At 30.8% G+C, this 21623-nt stretch overlaps 3 protein-coding genes across 6 annotated transcripts in view; 2 read left to right on the top strand and 1 right to left on the bottom strand.

The window, feature by feature from the left end:
- The first annotated feature begins 34 nt into the window (after positions 1 to 34).
- LOC137929709 (inositol-tetrakisphosphate 1-kinase-like) lies at positions 35 to 7778 on the top strand. Of its 3 annotated transcripts, none has more exons than XM_068772795.1 (6): positions 35 to 126; positions 3715 to 3862; positions 3933 to 4031; positions 4124 to 4221; positions 4307 to 4606; positions 5432 to 7778. In XM_068772795.1, exons 2-6 carry the CDS (start codon positions 3737 to 3739, stop codon positions 5922 to 5924), a joined length of 1116 nt encoding a protein of 371 aa, XP_068628896.1. In that variant the 5' UTR covers positions 35 to 126; positions 3715 to 3736; the 3' UTR covers positions 5925 to 7778. The 3 variants fall into 3 exon arrangements, with proteins under 3 accessions (XP_068628896.1, XP_068628888.1, XP_068628880.1); XM_068772787.1 differs by lacking the exon at positions 35 to 126 and adding an exon at positions 2960 to 3142; XM_068772779.1 differs by lacking the exon at positions 35 to 126 and having other exon boundaries at positions 3562 to 3862.
- On the bottom strand, positions 835 to 2680 carry LOC137930800 (uncharacterized). The gene is made up of 5 exons (XM_068774107.1): positions 2633 to 2680; positions 2384 to 2513; positions 2039 to 2304; positions 1325 to 1456; positions 835 to 1254 (listed from the first exon to the last, which is right to left on the bottom strand). The coding sequence occupies exons 2-5, from the start codon at positions 2499 to 2501 to the stop codon at positions 835 to 837; spliced, it is 936 nt and encodes a 311-aa protein (XP_068630208.1). The 5' UTR covers positions 2502 to 2513; positions 2633 to 2680.
- Positions 7779 to 10658: 2880 nt separating the features above from the next.
- The window catches only part of ASPP (Ankyrin-repeat, SH3-domain, and Proline-rich-region containing Protein), a 278253-nt gene continuing 267288 nt past the window's right edge, over positions 10659 to 21623 (top strand). Inside the window, exon 1 of one of the 2 annotated variants that reach the window (XM_068772350.1) lies at positions 10659 to 11005. Coding sequence is in view for 1 of the 2 variants with exons in the window: in XM_068772358.1 (XP_068628459.1) it covers position 11005 (1 nt within the window). In the remaining variant the exon portion in view is untranslated. The remainder of the gene's footprint in view (positions 11006 to 21623) is intronic. The other variant, XM_068772358.1, reaches the window with a different exon arrangement.

Raw genomic sequence — 21623 nt, 5'->3', positions numbered from 1 at the left:
GTACAACATTTTAACTATAAGTGCCAAACAAGATAATAACTTTATTATCTTAACCATTAGCTCCTTTAATTTTTTTTTATCTGGAGGCATGCGGTATTTAAGCTACTGCGTGACAAAACAATAAATGTTTTGTCACGCAGGCTTTTATTTAACCAGAGCAGCAGCCACAGCACAGAAATGAATCATCATAAATTAATAATTTTGTTAATAACTATTTAATACTATCTATATTTTTAATTGGGGTGGTCAGAGCCTTGATACCAAGATCTGCCACCCGTGTCTTGGCCTTCGCCGCCCTAGTCAACTCAGCGGAAGAACAAATGGAGCCTTCTGGCAGCGTCATCGTCACTGCCGCTGTGGTTAGAGTTCGTCTTACCGTCTTTGTTCTGCATCCCCTGGGTGCGAGACTGTTTTACACTCGGACTCAATATAGTTTTATTTGAATACCATAATTTCCACACAATTGAAGTATGAAGTTTTGAACAATTGAAGAATGTATTTTATACTATTTTAAATATTTGTTTGTTTCAAATTGCCATCGATATTTGATGGCATTTTCAAATTTCTTCACAACTTTGCTTTTAACTAGTTTGTTCGTGTTTACATTGGCAGCCTTTAGTATAGACAGTTGAATCGCACACCTTACTCTAAACACAAGTGCCCTTGGAAATCTCGGACTTGGATGTTATATTACAAAGTCAGATAAATGCTTTTCGGAATATTGGGGTGGAGAGATCCCCCTGAAGGATTTTTATTATTTAGTCAATTTAAACAAAAAAATCAGTAAATCTAGTAACAGTAAATTAAAAATTCGGTTTTAAAAATAAGTTATTTTTAATTAACAATGTATAAAAATATTTCACTGTGGTCTTCTATATCGAAAAATATTTCATTTTCGATTTGATTTGGTTTGCACATAGTTAACCAGTCCATAAATTCTTCAAAAATATCTAAACAATCTAAGGTATCTGTCATACTTCTGTTAGTTACAATATAGGTGCCTTTTTTCATATGTTTCTTGAAAAAATACCACATGTCTCTATGTTTCTTAATATCAACAAAAAAATCAAGAACATTAATAACAATTATCTCACTTCTTTCAATGACATCAGCTCTCTCCATTACATCAGAATGAATAACTTTTATTCTATTGGTATCTAATGAAAACTGCTGTATTATTTTTTCTTGTATTTCACAGCATTCTTTGTTCATTTCTATTCCAATAATAGATGAAGCATTAGAAAAATAGTAGGCCTGAAAAGTTTATTTTTTTATTATTATCACCAATAAAGATTTAGTGATAGAAAAAACATGTTATACTTACTCCATATATTACTGCACCAATTCTAGAACCAATATCTAAAAAACATTTTTCTGCTAGGTTCACTGGTAATAGAACATTGAATATATAAAGCAGACTTTGTCTTGACATTGAATGCGAAATAAGAATCAAATCCTGAAATGGTTAAATTTGATGAATTATTTATTCAATAATAATAAGCCACTCTCAATATATACAAAAGTACAATGTTGTAATGAATTGAACAAATTGTGATAAGTGTAACTAATTGTATATATCAACTATCAAGCAAGGTTGGATACTGAATATATATTTTCCTTAACTTGTTCTTTAAATAATAAATTATGGAGGTGTCTTTGATGACATTACTATAACTGGAACTGCTGTACTGCATGTTAGTTCCATTTTCTGTGATATTATAATAGGTAAATTAATATTAGTAACCATTAGGGGTGACTAGCTACACACAAGCCAAAATAGATAGTGATCTAATACACCAAATTAAAATTTGGAATTTTTTTATTACAAAATGGTTTAAATAAACTAACACTTCAACATTAGATAAATATATCCCAACATCCAATCCTACTTCTTCCATTAGGTTAACTAGACTAAATGCAACCCCAGTGCAAAATGAGCGCAATGTCGCTTGGTTGCAGAAACAAGCCCTTTGAGGGAAACCAAGATAATATGGCTATATGCTTGAAGGTAAAAGATGTCAATGTACTCAAATATTACCGTTGTATTACGAGAATTGCAGTCTAAACAATATTGTCTCTTAAGTTTCCCTTCTTTTACTAATTTATCAACTTCATTTTCGTCATATAAAAATTCATCCACATGGCATGTATTAGCTATAGTGCAATCAGACTGGTCACCAACACTTGGTGGCTCTATACTTTCTGATGACATTTCGGCTTCAAAAGGCAGCATTTTTTTCAACGAATCTCCTATTTTCACCAATAGTTTCTCTTTATTTTGCAGTGATTTTTTTACCTCCAAATCTGAAATATATGCATACATTATTTGCATTATAAAAATAGGCATGTAAATTGTAATAATAATATAACTAACTATTAACACCTTTTCTATACGCTCGTGATACAATCCATTCTTCAATTATATCCAGCTCCGGCTCGTCCAATTCCGTAAACAATTCAAGAATTCGAACCTTGCCACTGATAACTCCGTCTTCGGACATTTTATGATATTTCTGTAAAAAGGCGATATATGAATCCGTTGAGCGACTAAAATACTGTTTAACAAAAATATGTTCTGTCGATTATGGTTGTATTTTCTGTAACCAAACAAAAATCAAAACATTAACCTAACCTGTAAAGTTATTTTAGTGTTGTGTTTAATGTGATTAGATTAAATTGTATACACTTCATTAATAATAAATAAATTTTATATTATTAGTTCTATATATTCATCATATTTTCATTTAAATAATATTATTAATTTTCAAAAAATACTTTATTAGCAATTATTAAATGTTAGATTTTTTAATTATATGAAGTTTTTAAAATCGGACTGTAAAGATGCGTTTACGTATAACTCCCCTTTTAAAAGCAATCGATCTACTTGTTAGTTTTTGACTCGCTAACATTGTAAATGAAAATTTTAGCATTTTTCCATATCATATTCGAGGTAGAATCAGTCCAAGGCATTACTTTTGTTTTTACTATCTTCACTACATTTTGATAGAATTTTTAAATAAAAAGTAGGTAGTAGAGTAAATAGGAAAATTGACACAAAGGCAAATGAACGCAGCAACACCTTATAAATATCAACTGTAAAGTCAGCTTAAATATGTTTGTCGAAGCAGACTTTTATCTCCAGGTAAACGCATTCTTAGCTCATTACTACGAATAAATGAGATAACATGTGCGTATTTTAAATACAGTAGGGAATAATCACTAAACTGTTTTTGTATAAAAAAAAAAGTCTGCTTACATTCGTTACCATTTTATGCCACCAACAGCATGAAACATAACAATATTATTTTGTATAAATTTCAGAATAAATTAAAAGTTTTATAGAGTAAAATATTAGTGAAATAATGGTGATAGTTTTAAAACTATTGTATTAATGAAATATCATTAGTTAAATACATTATTTATAACAGTTAATCACAGGCAAAAAGCTTCTACTTTTGCCCGCATCGAAGAAAAATATAATTATATTTCAAAATACAGATACAATGTATCATATTGTTAGTCACAGTTTTACAATGTTTAAAGATTCAGTTAAAGCATTATAACAGTAGAAAAAAGTTTTGTACAATTATTTTTTCTATGTAATCGTAAATTGCGTGATTTATTGTTAAAAGATTGGGCTGGGGTTGAGATCTTTCGTATTAAAAATAATCTTATTTTAATTTAGTAAAAGAAAACATGTGTTATTTATAACAGTTGTGAGTAAACAGATCGCATTATGAATAATATACAAAGTATTTCTCCAAAAAACATCGGGATATGGATATCTGATAAAAAGAGTCAAAAGTTTAACTGGAAAGAACTCAAAAAAACTTGTAAAACACATGGTTACAACCTCATCAAGGTAATTGAATTAAATCGATTTATTAATTCCATTAACTTTCAATTATTTATCAATCAATAAATATTCGTAGCTTGATTTGGAGAAGCCTTTGGATGAACAAGGCGATTGTCATGTCTTTCTTCATAAATTAACGGACATTATAGCCGCGGCTGATCAAGGTGATTCAAAGGTATTTATGTTAATTTGTTTTATGTTACAACACTTAAAAAATTCTAATAATATATCGAATGACTTGTCAAACATTGAATGTTGTTTTTTCAGGCTTCTAGTATCATTGGTAGTGTAGAACAGTATTTATCAAATCACCCAAATATTAGAGTAATTGATCCACTTAACAATGTTAGAATATTGTTAAACAGGTAAGAATAATCAGGTTGTTTATGTGTTTAATACTGTAACATATGTAGCACAATAAATAACTTTTTAACTAGTATTTTTTTTTAGGTATCATTATTACTCTATATTACAAGAAGAAACTTCCTTCAAAAGCCATGGAATATTTACACCAAATTTTGCTGAGTTTACAATATGTAATATAGAACAAAACATGGAAATAATGAGGCAGAGGGGTGTGCAATTCCCTGTCATCTGTAAACCAACAATTGCACATGGTTCTAAGTCTGCTCATGAAATGATTTTAATTTTTAACAAATATGGTCTAAATGCTTGCAAACCACCTTGCGTTGTTCAGAGCTTTGTTAATCATAATGCGGTCCTGCACAAAGTCTTTATAGTTGGAAACAGGTTAGTTTTAAATCATATATCTATTTTAATTTTTTAAGTTTTTTTGCATACTTTTCTCTTTGTCTATTCTTTAACACTGTTATAAAATCTCATGAGAAATGAAGTTTCACCTTACTGTGGTAGTTGTCATTGTGTGATAAGAATTATTTTGCTAACCTGTGTAAAGTGTAAGCAAATGTTGGTCATCACCTATGGTATGCAATTGGCAACATGAGAAATACATATGAATCTTAAGTAGTAGTATATCTTTTGCACAAATTAAAACAGATAATGTTTTCTAGTAAGTTGAATACAATATCTCTAATTATAGTTTCTTACTTGCATCTTTCTCATTCATCATTTTATTTTATGTATTATTTTTAAATAAAAACATGTTAACGATTATACCAAATATTTACCCAACACAAAAATTTATATGTACTTTAAACACAATGTCATTATTAAAATGTGTCGAGTTTCTTATATTTTAATTGTTGCAAAATTATCACTACAAATAAAAATTATTACTTTATATAATACATCATTTGCAATGGAAAATTTCAAACATATGTAATAATGATGGTGCTAAATGGCCTGTGATATAAGAGTTTTTAATTTGAACGAGGTAATGCATTGAATGTAAACATTTAATTTCATATAAAAATATCTGTTTAATTACGTTTGATTTATTGAAAACAAAAATTAAACAGATATTGCCTACCTACCTACCTGTAATGATAAAAATGATTCAAATGACTCATTGCTTTAACATTTTTCATATCCATATCCCCTTTTCCATTGAAATATTTTATTTTTAACATTCATAATATTGTCTGTAATTTTCAGGTATCACATTTGTGAGCGTCCCAGTCTGAAAAACTTTTATGCATGTGATGATTTGGATCCCATTTTCTACAGCACGGGTGAAGTTTGCAAAGCGGATAGTCAATCGACTCTATCCATACTAGATCCTCATGACAAGGCAGATGTTAAAATGACATTGAATGAGAATAAAATAAAGACCATAATAAGAGTTTTGGAAAGGAAAATTGGTTTGTTACTTGCAGGGTTTGATGTTGTTATTGATAACATTACAGGAAATCATGCTGTAATAGACATCAATGTTTTCCCTAGTTATGATAATTTTCCAAATTTCTTTGAACATCTTTTAGATTGTATTGATGAGAACTTATTTAGAACATGTAATGGGGATAATAGTTATGCAAGTGTAAAAATTAATCCCAATGATGATTTTGTTTGTAATTACAAGACAAATGGGTTGATTAATGTTTGTCAAAGCCCATACCAACTTGGTGTAGCTGGTATGAATATTAATTGACATATTTTGTAGCTTATTGTGATCTGATACTAAAAGTTAAGCTGTTTGAGAGGAAAATTTAAAAAAAAAATTAAACTGCAATTTTCAAGTCTTTGTAAAACATTTGGTACTGAAGCTATTATATATTAATGTGAACGTACTAACTCCATAATGCCAAATGAATGTATGACATTTTCTTCTAAAAATATGAAACATATTTTGGTAAACTTCAAAATAATTTCGTGCATTCTGGATAATCCAAAAAGCTTTTGGATGAGTCATTAAAATATGACATTTATATAAATAAGATGACATTTGCATATATATATACATATATATATGTAGTTTCCGCAATTATATTAAGATATTTTAATAAAATAAAAAAAATGCAAGGAAATTAAAAATATGTATAAGAGGCATACTGTGCAATGTCTTTTTATTGAGAAATATATGATATTCGCTAACGTAAAATGATTTTTAAAACTATATTTAACACAATATTAAGAAAAAAATAGTAAATATGGTTGCAATTTTTTGCAGAAATATTCATTAAGGTTTAATGAATGTTAGCAGTTATAATTATATTGTTCTGTTATTGTACACAATTTAGGATTAAGAAGAATATAACAACAAGTATAAGATGAAGCCATCATCATTTTTTTTATCTTTAGTTTGAGTATTAAAACTTCCACAATGGCTTAATTAATTAATTAATGATAGTATTATGATGATATATTTATTACAAGCTGCAATTAATAACAATATGTACATTTTTATTTAGACAATATAGTTATACATGAACTAAACAGGAACGTAAACTGACTGCTGTGTAAACGCACAAATAGATAAAAACTCAAATTTATATAAAGAACTAAGTAAATTCAACTCTTACTCGTAACTCACGGATTCGGAATCTGTGAGTTTTACAAAGCACTAAAGGTAAATGGCAATGAACATTTAAATACTATTCAATGACATAATAAATGTATTCTTTTTCTGATAAAATTTTACTGTGTCTAATGAAAGAGTTTTTATTTTTTTCTTATTTTTTGCTTAAGTACTTTGTTAATTTTTACACAATCCTGGATAGCTTAGTTGTTTTCTCTTGCTTGAACTATCACTATTTATTTAATTGCCTTCAATACCTTTTCGAATAGTAGTCAGTGTTAACAAATGTGTACACAGTAAGTAAAATTGAAATACTTTCTTTTTTTTCAATTTTTATTCTTATCTTAAAAATATGATTAGGGCAGATGCAAATTGTGATTTTTTTGTTAATTTGTAATTATATATTTTAATAATAAAATGAATGAATAATATCAGAAATATAAGTTGCTAAAAAGTTAAATTATATTGACGAAATCTTCTCAATTTCTCATTGTCGACATAGATATATTCTTATTGGGCTCTTTATTTTAACAGTGTCTGTAAGATAACCATTTAAACTTTAATGTTATTCATTAAAAAATTGTAATTTGCTGTAAAGTGTGGAGACTGCATAAAATTGTTTTAGTTCGGCTTAAGCATTTACTTTATCAAATTATATTGAAGGATAAAGATTCAGTTTCAAAAACCTTTTGATTTCATTTATTTCAGCTACCGTAAGTGGCAGGAAGTAAATATTTTTTACCCATTGGTAAAATGGTAACTCATGTTGTCACTTTTATATACAAAGTGGCTCTTTAGTTTTTGTAACCATCAGTGGAATGTAGTTTTTTTAATCTTAATCATTCCATTAAGCAATATTATATGTATTATTTACCAGAGACTGATTTAAAAAAAGTATAGGCTTAAGATATGTGAATGTTATTTTATATTTAAAATATAATTAAAATACATATTATCATAACTGTGTGCTCTCTTTCAATTTTTACATTATACAGATGTATGTTTATTATTAAATACAACATTGAGATACAAGTTGCATGGAACTATTAACTGGTTCCATAACCATTTATTTTCAATAGATATTTTACTAATTGAATAATGTTTTATTTACCCATAATTTTATAACATGATTACGCCTATAGTGTCCCAGTTTTTGGAGATCTCTCGTTCCTCCTGCCATGCACGGGGCAGGGACGTTACCTTTCGGGTAAGAGTTTTCCAGGTTTTTTTAATTTTTATTTAGATACTCCTTCCTCTTCAAAATATCTTTGATGTACTTTCTTTTACCCTTCACATGATCTATCTTTTCTCATTTGCAAATGTTCTTCCATACATCGCCTTTCTTCCCTCTTCAACATTCCCTGATCAAAATTTGTATTTATAACAGATATTCATGACCCCTTTTTTTAAATAATACACTTTATTTTTAGTTTTACAAGTAAAGTTAAAAACCATTCTCTCTTAAAAATTTTCATTATTTTGCCTTTATTGCTTTTTATAATTGAGTGAGTATATATCAAGGGTTGAATATTATTTCTATTTATTGTGATCTGCACCATTTTTGACACTCAAAGAACGAAGGGCGCAGATTGTTGTTGCCCATCAGAGAGGGCTCTATCTTTCTGCCCATCTCGGCCTCGGAATCATAGTGGACCTATACAATGGCTGGGAAGTATTGGAAACTCGTAATTTTAACAAGTCTATGTAAAATAATACAGTTAATTCAGCATTTAACGGTGAGTTAACTGTTAATTATGCCTATTTCAAATGAAATCTAGTTTTAAAATTCATAAACTAATTCTTAAATTTAAATAAAAACTTTAAATTAAAAAAAAACATGAAATTTTTGTTTAATTTTCAAATATTAACAATACGAGTAAATTTGTTCTCGTCGTTTTAAATTGACATTTATGAAAAAAAAAATCGGCGTAGCATGGAAAAGTACAATATCAATCCTGTTGGTAAATGGAAGAAGCTTTTAAATGTTTTATGAAAACAAAATAATGAATTGTTTTGAAAACATGGTGCCTCTTCACGGATGATAACTTATGGTAAAAAGTAAAACAAACATGCAGAGTTTTAAATCCTCTCATTTTCGTTGATATATCAAATTGTTTCTGTGACATTGAAAAATACATCTACATTCTCTTAACATTTATTTTTGCGGTATCGTCGAAATTGAGCCAAAATAATCATCAATTCTCTAATTTCTCTAATTTTCTCTAACGTCATGAGTTTATATTTCATTTTACTTACGTAAAGCTGTATTCATATAATAATTTTATTAACGTACGGCAATAGTGATAGCAGAGGATAACAAAAATCTCGTGTGTTGGAATCTAAGAACATGGAAGTTCTATTCAAAATAAAAGCAACAAAACACCTGGTGCCGATATCATATTCGCGAAAGAGTTGAAACATATCACGGATAGAGGGGTGAAAATCTTGCTTAACATTTGTAACCAAGTTTGGAATAAGGGAAAATGGCCATTTCACTGGTAAAAGTCCTTGTTAGTACAAATTCACAAAAAGGGTAATAAGTTATAAATCTATATAACTGTTGCATTGATCTTCCATGCTAGCAAGATAATGCTGTATGTGATTTACAAATACCTCCAATAATTCCTTCAAAGAAAAATATCAGATGAACAGGCAGGTTTCGTTCAGGGTAGGGGCCTAAAGCAAATAATGAATGTAAGGTAGATAATACAAAAGCGCCGAGAGTACAATTTGTTACGAGTTTGTTGAGAGTTGAGTACAACGTGTGTACGATTTGTTCTCGATCAACTCCTTATAAAGACCAAGTTCTCCACCATCTGCTACAAAAACTACGGATTCTAGGCTACTTCGGCTACATAGTTCGAAGGCAATCAGAGAGTTAATATAAGCTGTAAGTTGTGGTAAAAATAGGGAGAAGGAGACTAAGACGACGATTACAGGGAGTGAAGCGCTGTGTCAACTCGTCGAATCATTGACGAAGGATTCGCAGGTAGGGCGCGATCTTCAGCAAGTTTATAGCATTTTTTTTTAATTTTATTATTTTGTAAGAAGGGATTGTAAGTATCGTGGGTATTGCAAAAGCATCTATTTATCTAATATTTGAAAGCTTTTCACGTGCCGGGGTGGATTTGATTTAGTTTTGAAAGAACGTTGTAGGGGACGATGTCTGTGCTCGGTAGATTGCGGTATTGTGATAGGTGTCTGGGGTAAAGTATTATCTTACCATATCATCGCGAGGTATTCGAGGAGATCTTCTATTAATATATAAGACGATGTCATGTCTAATCAAGAAAACTAATAAGCTGTACGTACTATTTTATAACATTATGTTCTGTATGAAGGTCTATACAGATTTATTTTTAATGCCGTTATCCGAGTCATCAATTTGAATCTTAACTTTTACGTTAGGACGTCAGACACAGTGGCAATAATGATAACTGACTAAAAATGGGACACTAACTTCTTAAACGTTAAAATTTGCTTTGACATTTAGGTTAAACAATAAATATTTACTTAAAATGATATCTGTTCCAGAGAACGTCCAGCAGTCGTAACAATAAAGTTAACAATTGTTAATTCGACACAGTTCCGTGCATAAATCACATCCAGTTGCAGCATCGGCAGATCTGTACAATTTATAATACATTACGGTACCGAACATCCGCAGAACACCCATTTCTGTTTGCTCCAGCGCCATCGTTCAAAATACAGGAAATATTACTCTATCGCAAATCTAATGTTCCACGAGATGGATACTGAGATCTACCGCCGGCTAACGGTGGTCGTTAGAGAAAAATTGGAACTTAGTAATTATTCTTGTAGTTGCGTCGTTCCGAATTGCGATTCAGTCAGCTGTCGGCACATGAGGCAAATGCACGTGCGTCGCGCGCGCAACCGTCGCTCGCGTTCGTATCAGTTTTCGCATTACGGAATAACGTCACACCTTTTTAAACTTCGTACCGGTTTATCGAAAAAAAGTGTTTGTGATAACTCTTTATTTAAATATATTGCCGATTTCCTGTTCTGCAGGTGGACTGTCAATATATTCATATTTTTTCGTATATTTCGGGCATCGTGATAGTTACGCATTCTTATGTCAAATTATGATTTACGATGATACCAATTAAAAGTACCAAGTTTGGAATGTGTGCCATGTTGTGTTGTGATTGTGGATATTAGTATTTTATTAGGAACACAAGTGTATATAAACACAAGTAAGTTTTTAATTGTACTTGAAACTTGTTTTAGACTTCGAATGCGTTGACTCCTCTTTAATTTTTTACACTGATATCATTAAAGCTTTATAAACCTATATGTTTAAAGCAACAATTAATTAATCTTCTGTAAAAGTTTTGAGCTGTTTAATTAACTACTTTATTTTACTTGATTAAATATTCAGGTAATTTAGTTTGTTTTCAACTAAAAGCTTGATGCTTTGGACAGTAAGACGCAAAAGTTTAACGTTTCATGTGTATGCAAATAGCTGCGTCAGAAAAGCAATGCACTAGTGAACATTCTATTATTTCATTTATTATTATAAACAGGGAATAAAAAGGTTAGAAAGACTTAAATACGTGATAAAGTGTAATAATTATATATTTCTTATGATTTAGTCCATGGAAAAATATGTAATTTGTACTTAAAAACTAAAAGATTGAGATTTATGTGTCGAATATACATCATAATTATTTACTTGATACGACAATGCATCATATCAACTGGATATTATATCAGGGTTGTTAAATTAATTTTTTTTATTAATCACTAGTATAATTTCTATATATACACGTAAATACAATGAATAAGATCTAAGAAATTAAAACGCAATCTCATTGCTTTAAATTATGTTTTGTTTCACACGATTTGAATTTGATTTGGAGATAAATAGATGAAATAGGGAATGTAAAATTAGCACATTTTTAACTTATATTTATCAAGAGGTTATTAAAAGATTGACAGTGGTGGAGAGTACTTTTTTTAATAAAAAAAAGTTGTATTCGAGTCGAGCATAAATCATATTAACTCCTCCTTTCGACCCACATTATTTGTATCAATTCAATGTTTGAGTTTGCGCAGATCATTTTAAGACTACCTTCTTATTAGACTAGTTATATTAGCATATCAGCAGCGGCACCTTTTTTAAAAATACGTAATATCGGTGTTCTATAATTCAGCGGCAAAGATAGCTTGTTTAATGCAACGATTATTGATATAATATAGTATTCAACAACCTATGTATAAAATGCGAAAACCTTTTGTACATAAAATGACTTTAACATTATTGTAATATTTTATTAACATATGGGTATGATATGCAGAAATCGTAGGCTTAAAATATTTACAATCATAGTAATTTTAAACCTTTAGAAGACTTATATTTAAATCTGCATTTTTATTTTTACTGCCGGTAATACTTTGTCTTTAACTATTATTAATGTTAATATCAATTGTTTATAGGAATATAATAAAAATAGAATACACAGGAAATTTTAATGTGGTTTTTTATTATTGTAAATTTTGTGGAGCATAATTCTGAAAGAATGTCGAAGGTTATTTTAGAAGTCTGTTGGACAACTTATGTCGAATTATTTCATTTCATGTGTGGTGATGTTTAAAAGTATTCTTAGTGTTGTTAAGTCGAAGAAAATGGGAAATGACATATGATGATGAGATACTGGGCTCAAATCCAAAATTTTTGTACATCTTGAGTGGGGTTGCAGTCAATTTATTTGTTTTAGAATTCAATTGTTAGTGCAGGTAAACCAAGCTTCGCTCTAAATTGTGAACCATATACTCAAGTAGACTGGGATAGGGTATTGTTTTCCAGTGAATCCAGGTGATTCCTGTACGGTAAACACTTCTGTCGGTTGGCAGAGGTATGCATAGAAGAAGTCATACCATACGATGGCGGCTGTGTTATGCTATCGGTAGGATCGTACGGAATTAGTCTTCATTGGTTCAATCGGCACATTGATTAGATACCCTTAAATAACGTAAGTTCTGATTCCTCATGCTAATTCGCATTGTCCGCTAAGTAAAGAAGGTAAAGTGGGCACGTATTCTATAAAAAAACCATAACGAATATACCAAACATTATATCGTTTCTATTTTATTAAATAAAAATAACAATAATGTAACGTTTACTTTTACTTAGTGAGCAGGTGCACTGCTAACACTTTGAATTTAAAGTTTATCTCTTAATAATTTAATCAAAATGTTATCATAATAGGAAAGAGAATGAATGAATGAATGAGATTTACATTTATGCGCTGACTTATGATGATAACGCACAAACGGGCTAGGCTTGAAATTTGGATGGTACATTTCTCTCGTCGAGTTAGAGATCAGCTAAGAGCGGGTTTTACTAAGTTCCACTCGCAAGGGGGTTAAGCAGGTGTTCATTAAAATGCTTATGTTCCAACCATAGCTGTTAAAGGTTTATTTTTGCTAGAAGGTTTTTCTGTTTGTTAAAAATGTCACACAGCACGTGCCCTGCGGAACGTGCATAGCATAACCAGTATTTTATAGATACCTTATCAGCATTATCCATATGTTTATAATTTAAAATTTGACTTCTGAAAGTAATGATGTATATATTCAAATCTGGTGATGGTATTGTAACTATGACAACCCTGTATCGGTCATCACTGTCACAGAATTGCGAAACGAATTCGGAATTAGTGCTGCTCGAGTTCCCGCGACCTTCGTCTAAGTGTTGTCGCAGAATCGAACTGTCTCGTCTCTTAACTGTAAAGTGAAACTAGTTTGCTTGTCGGTCGCCTTTAATAGGATCGGACGCGTTCCATAGGGTTGCTCTTCCTACACTTTTTCTTAGTCAAGTGCGAAGACAGCGAAGTGGGGTCTCGTGCTTGATGGACCGGATTCTACAGAGCGTCCGGTCTCATTCTCTGGCTTAGTGTTTGTTTTGATCCAACTATCTAAACATCTTCACGTAGTAAAAAGTTATGGTTCTATTTTGTATTTATTATCTTAAAGTCAATATTACACTCACTTTTTACCCATCTCAAAACTAGACTGTAAATTTAGATCAGTAATTTAAATCGCTATAGTGTATGAGATGGAACAATAGACGACTTATTTTTTTAAACTCTAAAGCATTAATCGGTAAGTATTTTGCTGAACATAATACGACGTGTAACGTCTTGACTTCGGAGCACTGAACTTTTGATGATTTAAAATTAACGCTTCAGACAGTATTCTTAAAAATGTAGTGTATGTTAAAGATCCTTAGTTTTCTGTAACGGTAACTCTTTGTTTAGGTGGAAATAGAAAATACTTCTTCATAGTAAGCGATTTCACCTAATTTTTTAAATATATTTATTCGGAAGGTTATTTTTATTAGGTATGTAAAAATATTATCAATTGATTTTAGTGAAATATTATTGTGTTAAAAAAATAGTTAATCACAAATGTAGGTTTTTTAAAGTTATGAAGTATTTTAACCCGACTTACACTGTTGCTTAAGTATCATTTGCAGATTCTGAGGGACCAGGGTGCTTAATCTAAAACTTCTTTTAAGATAACGAAGCTCTAGAGCACCCTGGGAAGCTTCAGATTAGACACAAGGCCCTCCATGATGGAACCTCGGCGAAGGCTATCACTGGTCCATAATGCCCGTTTAGCATTCCGACTCAAAGGTGCCCGAGAGGGCTTTGGCCTGGAATATCTGGTTTATTAATATCATTTAAAAGATTATGTACAAGTTTAACCCAAAAAGTATTTTTAGTATTTTATTACATTGCTAATTTTAAATGTTAGGTAAATAAACGTCTTTTTTGATGAGACACCCTAAAGCAAAAACAATGTAGTTAAAAAGTACGCATTTATAAATATAATGTTCTGTTTAAGTATCACCAAAAGACGTTTTCTTGGTTTCTATTATTACTGTCATTAAGAATGAAAACTTGATTGGAAGCTATATTCCATTGATTTACGCCGTAGCTATGACAACTTTTGAACTAACGTAAATTTTAGAGAAAAATAAATGGCAGTTTGTACATCGTTGGTACAATTAAGAGTTATAGGCTTTTAAAAAGAAATGTCTTTTTTTTCTTTATAATGTATGTGTACTTCACTTATGGACAAAAAAGACTAAAAGAGAATGTTAAGATCTGTACAACGTCAACGCTTTTTTGTTTCTTCTTTATCTTCTTTATTTGTAAAATAAATTTTTGTTTTACTGTACTTAAGATAGTCGGTGACAATTTCAATTGCAAACGTTGGTTGTAATCGCAGTCGGATCAAATTTGTGTCGATGTTAGCGTATCTGTACAGTGCTACCAACGCATATCGATTCAATTTATCGGACGATTTACACGTCGTAGTTATTAGGCCATACTTCTTTATTGTGTAAAATTACGTTGTTTCGAATTTTTAACACCAGCCGAGTATTTCGAGTTAAATCAGTCGAGCCACTACGATCTAAATTTACTTTCAGTGATAATAATGAGAGAATTTATTAATGAATTATATCTTCATTGGTTCAAACGTCATACGTTGAAGCATAATTAATGTTAAGTATAATGTTAGGTAGAAATTACTTTGATTGAGACAAGCCTTAACCACAAGCAATAACCGAACTGGAAGACTGCGACGAGTCTGATAGTGTCAGTTGAATTAATTTACGAACTTACTACTTAATACGCTGTATTAAGTAGTAAGCAGAAGTATTTATTCTTTTTTCTTTAGATTACATCAACAGTCTTGTACATTTACAATGAGCAAAAATTTTATTTGAATCAAATATTACTAGGAAAGGTATTAGAAGTGACCAAGTAACAGTTTAATATCCAGTATCTATCACACAACATCACATTTAGGTTAGGGTTAGGACAACTTGTCGGTACGGCTAACCCTTTGGTTAGCCGTACCGACCTAAAAATACCTATACATGGTGGCAAAATGTCAGCCCGAATATGTCATTTGCACGGTGTTCTTCTTTATTCTGTTATTCGTCTCTGTTCTGTTCCATACACACTCTCGTTACACATTTGTTCCGTGTTAAACTCTTTCTATTTCGATTATAGTCAAAATTCAAAGTCTTGTGTTTATTTCATCAAATGGTAAAACGTTACTTGTTATTTGTACCTTTTTAAAATGTTGTCATGTAAAAATAGTCAATTTTTGAGCCTGTAACTTCATACTTCATTGGCATGCACAAAGTCGCTAATCGCGCTATGGAGAGGCTGAGCTTAGGATTTCGCTAAGAGATCAAAAGGATGTTCCGTGGACGAACGAGAGTAACCGACGTTGCCTAGAGGATTAGCAGGTTGAAGTGACAGTGGCCAGGCCATATAAAGCGCAGAATGGCCTGCTGCGCTCTTAAGGTTCTGGAGTGACGACCAACCACAAGGTGGACAGGCGACTACGTTAAAGCTGTCGAAAAACTCTGAATGCAGATCACTTCAGACCGTTCATATTGGAAACCCTAGAGGACAATCTATGTTCAGCACTGGACCTTCTACGATGATGATAAGAAAGTCAATCATTTTACCATTCTTTTGTTTAAAAATGCGATTGAAAGTGCGATATATTGATTGGTGTCCACCGAATGTATATATATAGTATCGGAGTTTGTACTATTCGCTTCTAGCAGCACATCTCAAGCTCATTCGATGCGGAGTCTTAATCGGTCCGCTTTTCTTAAAGTCTAAGTACCAGTCCCATATAACAATATGGAGAAAATTATAACGTTATAAACGATGAGGACATAAATTTAGAAACACTCGAAGTTATTTTCTTAGACCTTCCAAAAGCAAGTTCCTCTTTCAAACCGCATGTATAAATTTTAATGCGTTTTGATGTGTCTCTAGAGTAACCTAGACACTACATCTGTTATTTATTATTTTATAACCTTATACCTTACCCTAGTATGTCAACGGTTGGCCTACATATAGTGACGTTAAGAGAAATTACCTAGGTCGGAACATAATTTATGACCTAAAGCGTAGGAAACCATTGCGCTTAATCATGTGAATTGCGACGGATTATTGCTGAATATTCTATTTGTTACGCTATTTATTTAATTTGTTTTAGTCTTAGTTATACAGGATGATTTGTTGTCAAAGAATGTACACCCTATCCAAAAATCAATGGTATCAGAAATAATTAATGATGTTGTGATACTAGAAGAAAAAATGTTAGCATAGTTTGTATTCTTACATATTAAAATTATTCCTGTAGAAGTTGTACCACTAGAAGTTACTGGTTTGTCGCGTTGAAATAGGTGTAAAAACTGTGGAATAAAACCATTAACAAAAGAGTTTTCATTCACTCCTTTAAAGCTTATACTGTTTATTTCGAGTATATGAACACTATGGTTGCTGACAAAATACAACGACAAATATCAAAAGTAGTATAATATTGTAATATATACATAATGTAATATAATATGTATGTGTATATATATAAATATATATATAAAATATGCATATATATGATTAAAGCTAAACTTGTTCTATTTAAAACGTGAAAGTAGAAAAAATGTTCCATTGTTTTATTTGTTATCAGATCGTTGCGAAATGGCGGAATGTTTTTATACGCTTTAAAGACCGATAACAAATAATGCGTAGGCGACGCGTGGTATATTTACAGCCTCCGTGGTTTAGAGGTTCCTCACAGGTTTGTGCCGATGAGAGTAAATATTGATACGACTCAGTAGGACTAGCGAAATGACGCTTCTGTAATCGATGTGAAAAATGTTTTCGTTCAACTCCAAATATCTGAATGTTTTAATAATTTATATTTTGTAATTTTTTCCTACTTTGTTCTCTCTTCATTTACAGGTCTACTCATTTCGCTACTAGAATAGGACTAGATTTTTTTTCCACCGTACATTGTTTTTAAAATTAATTTTATAAATAAATACCAATTGATATTATTTAAAGTTTCAAGGTTGGTTCAAAAAATTTTAAAACTTTAAATACAAAAAAGTTAAAAAAGCCTTTTGTATATCTTTGCTTATCTTTGCCGACTTTCTTAAAGACATATAAGTGAAGTTCAATGGTTAAGTCAGTACTTTCAAACAATCGAACAACTAACAACAAAGGTCTTTTAATAAAAATGTAATAAACAGCAAATGGTTACAAAATTTTTTACGGCAAAAAATATTACATCGCTAGAAAGCAAGATTATGTACAGAACATCTTAGATAAATAAAAGGTATATTTGTAGAGGCACCGAATGGGATGTTTGCGTTTTACGTTGTAATATTTGACAATATACGAGTAGGTTCTAATGTGCGCGCATTACAAACATTAGAAAAATAAGAAAAATTCATGTTGTCTATGTTTGTTTCATGGAATCAATCAATTGTTTCTGTCGTTGAATTGTCTTCACTCTCAATATTGTTTTTATTTATGTAAGATTGATATTATTGCTTTGCTATGTTAGAGCAAAAGTTAAGGCATAATTACACTTTACCTCAAATATTAAATGTTTTCGTATAACCTATAAATTAGAGTAGTAATATACATTCTAAGTGTAACCTATAATATCTAGAATTCACATACATAATTTTAAAATACAAAAATGTAAAAATGACATTAAATAAATTCAAAAAATATTATAATTTTAATAAAATTTTGATGAATTTTCTACGAAACTAATTTTCTGAAATGTAATGAAACAAACAACTGATTTTTTGGCAATAATATAAATAATATATTTATATTATTTTTTATTTAGTGTGTGAGTTTATTGGTTATTCTTGTAAAAACGTATTGAGTCATCGTTTAGCTCATTTGTACATCCTATCCATAATTCAATAGTTTTAGAAAAAATATGGAAAGAAAAAGTGTTTTCAAAATTCGGTGTATCCCATAATAAAATTATTCATTGTTTACTTACTGTCTCTACAGACTTCATACTGCAGACTGCTTACTGCTGCAAAAGTTATTGGTCAGCCGCAAAACAATTTATGTTACATGTTTCAAAGTGATCACTTTATACCCTGTGCTTAGATATAGGTGTAAAACTTTTAAACCTTTTTGTTGAAAAATGAGCTATATATTCACCCCATGAAAACTTTTACTTGTTTTAACCAATCATCCGGTATTTAGGTACATAATTAAATCTAAGGTATGCATAGAAAACTTCTAAAAAATGTACTAGGCATTATCATTTTTTAAAGCAGTCTCGTAGCCGCGTGAACCGACGTCGGTCAATTGGTGTTTTTTTCTTTATTTCTCCATCCATGACCGTAAATGCAGAACCAGAATGCGCACCTGCTCCAGTCAATGCCTGAGAATAATTTTACGCCTAGTGAGTTACTGGTCGAACGCTGCCAATTATCATCCATTGCTACTGTCTTGCGTAATACAACTTACGTGATGTTTTTGTAATGCCACACTTCCTATAAAGATCGGCTTGGTTGTATTGCCTTAATTACGCCATAATATTATTAGTTTAGGTCGTGGAATGTCGCTGGATGCGGACAGTGCCCAAACCGATTCATGATGATTATTAGATCTGTTCTCATTTCGCTACTCTTAGTGGTTATATTTTTGTTAAGAATTATAATACTTTAGTTTAGTGCTACTAAAACCGCTGTACCGCGCCTTAGGAAAGTGCTGCATGGTTGGCGTCGAGGGAGAAGGACAAATGCCGCCGTCGAAAGCGTTACTTCGTGCCTTACTTCGTTAACATATATACATACAATCTATTAGCCGTCTAACCTATATGAAAACATTTAAGTGTTTTGATCGTACTAGGGTTATGTAGTAAGAAAAATTATTCGTCAAGAAAGGTGTTTATTCCCTATACAAGTTATGTTTAAAGTTTATAAGCTTTAATATTTGATGATAAAATAGATATTAATAATTATGTTATTATCTCCAATTAACATAGCTGTAATCTTTCGTTGTAGATATTTAAAAAGCCTATTGAACATAACGGGATGCGCGCAATAAATTGTGCGCCAAATGCGAACGAAAAATATTATAGTATGGTCTGTGTTTAATTAAACGAATAAGTTTTTGTTTATTATCAATGTATTTACAGTATTCACAATAAAATGCTAAAAAAATTGGTTGGATGCGTTCAAAAGTTATTATACTTATGCGTGAAATAGATAAATTGTTAATATTTGTTCATAGTTGCGATGTTATATTTTTTGTAAGTATTAAAGTTAGATTCTTATGAATTCTACTTAGTAGAAAATTAAATATATTAATAAGTTATAATATGTATATTTATATTATATCTATTATTGTTTCAGTAACGCGTGCCCCGTATTGCTTTTTTGTGACTGTAATTTCATAAAATACAAACTTTAATTTTTTCACCTTTTGTCCGTTTCATTTCTTCCATTTATTACATGCCAAAGAAATACTCACGCCAAGTTATACCTATAAGAGAACGCTCCCCGAATTCACACTGTGAGTGAAATTTCGTAGAATCTGTTTTTAGCTCATCTCCCGCGGCGAAAGGAAAAATAAATAATATTCTTCCCGAATGTCAAGTCTCTAAGCCTTACGCTTCTACAGATATTATGATGACTTAGTGCATGGGTAGAAATCTCTTAAATATATAGATAGAAGTTAGATTAATGTTTTAATAATAGTACGCGAACATGGATACTGATGACGTTACATCGCAATCTGAATTTGAATTAACTTCTTATCTTCGTCCTCCTTAACATTCATACATTAAACTTATGTCATGCGGAGAACGTTTGTAACATTAATTACTAAGAACAACATAAACTCCGAGCAATACGCACTAGTAAATAAATTTTCGAAACAAAGATGGGAGCCTAGCCGAACATGGCGAACATCGTATTTCCGTGGAAGCTCTACGTTAATATATGGTCTGCCTGTCGTGCTCATAATTTGCACTCGCATTGCTCTCAAAATGAATGTACTTGGAATAGATATTTGATAATTAAAATAATGTTTAATTCGTAGGTATATTTTATGTATTAAGTATTAAAAAGTCAAAAATTGAGGTCGTTTCGGTTTTTGATTAAATTTACGTGAATAACTTTTTTGTTTTTCATTCAGTACAAAAGTTATATATTATTAAAGTATGCATTTTTAGCAATAGCACTACTTATCTATATAAATTAAAAATAATCGCTGAATATGTCACTACAACTCGAGGGCGGTTTGACCAGTTTTTCTTAAATTTTACGTATTTATATGAAGAGAAAAAATGAGAAAATGCGTGAAAGACAGTAAACGCCCCTTACTTTTTTCATACAAACCACAAAGTGAATAAAAACACCTGTCTCTAGCTTTCAAACATCACTTATGTCACGTATCAAAGTACTTGGAATTATTATTTATTAAAATGTATTATATAATCACATTGTTTGTGTAACAATGTATTGTTATATACAAAATATGGAACTTGTTTTTGTTAGTAATTTTTATTTATTACGAAGACTAAAGAATTTAATAATAGGATCATTCTGAAATACGCTTTTTTCCCCAATAACTTGTGACACATCGAAGTCTATCGAGGCAGTTATTACATAATAAAAAAAGTTCGAGTATATGTTTTATATCATGTTTCACTTATTTTAAAGGCCATTATAATAACAATATGTCCAACAAGACTACAACATGTTTCGTTAACTTCTGTCATATCATAGTAAATGAGTTATTTTTTTGTCACGTGGGCGTGATGTTTGCTACAAGCTGTGATGTAGAAATGTTGGTTGTGGGTAGCAGAATCGTTGTCTGCCCTTACAAGTGAAAGTGCGCGCGGCCGGTCACGATATCATCGAGCCTCATTAGCTTCCTCACGCTTCGATCTAATGAGCCCGACGACACTTCGTCGGAAACCATTGTGGCACTGACTTCTCATTAC

The sequence above is a fragment of the Battus philenor genome, unplaced genomic scaffold, assembly GCF_028537555.1.
Source record: "Battus philenor isolate CCGP_79_NKW_IND1 unplaced genomic scaffold, ilBatPhil1.0.hap1 SCAF_11, whole genome shotgun sequence".
Taxonomy (NCBI): Eukaryota; Metazoa; Arthropoda; class Insecta; order Lepidoptera; family Papilionidae; genus Battus; species Battus philenor.
The sequence above is the reverse complement of the archived record's forward strand: the minus strand, read 5'-3'. Positions and strand labels throughout refer to the sequence as shown.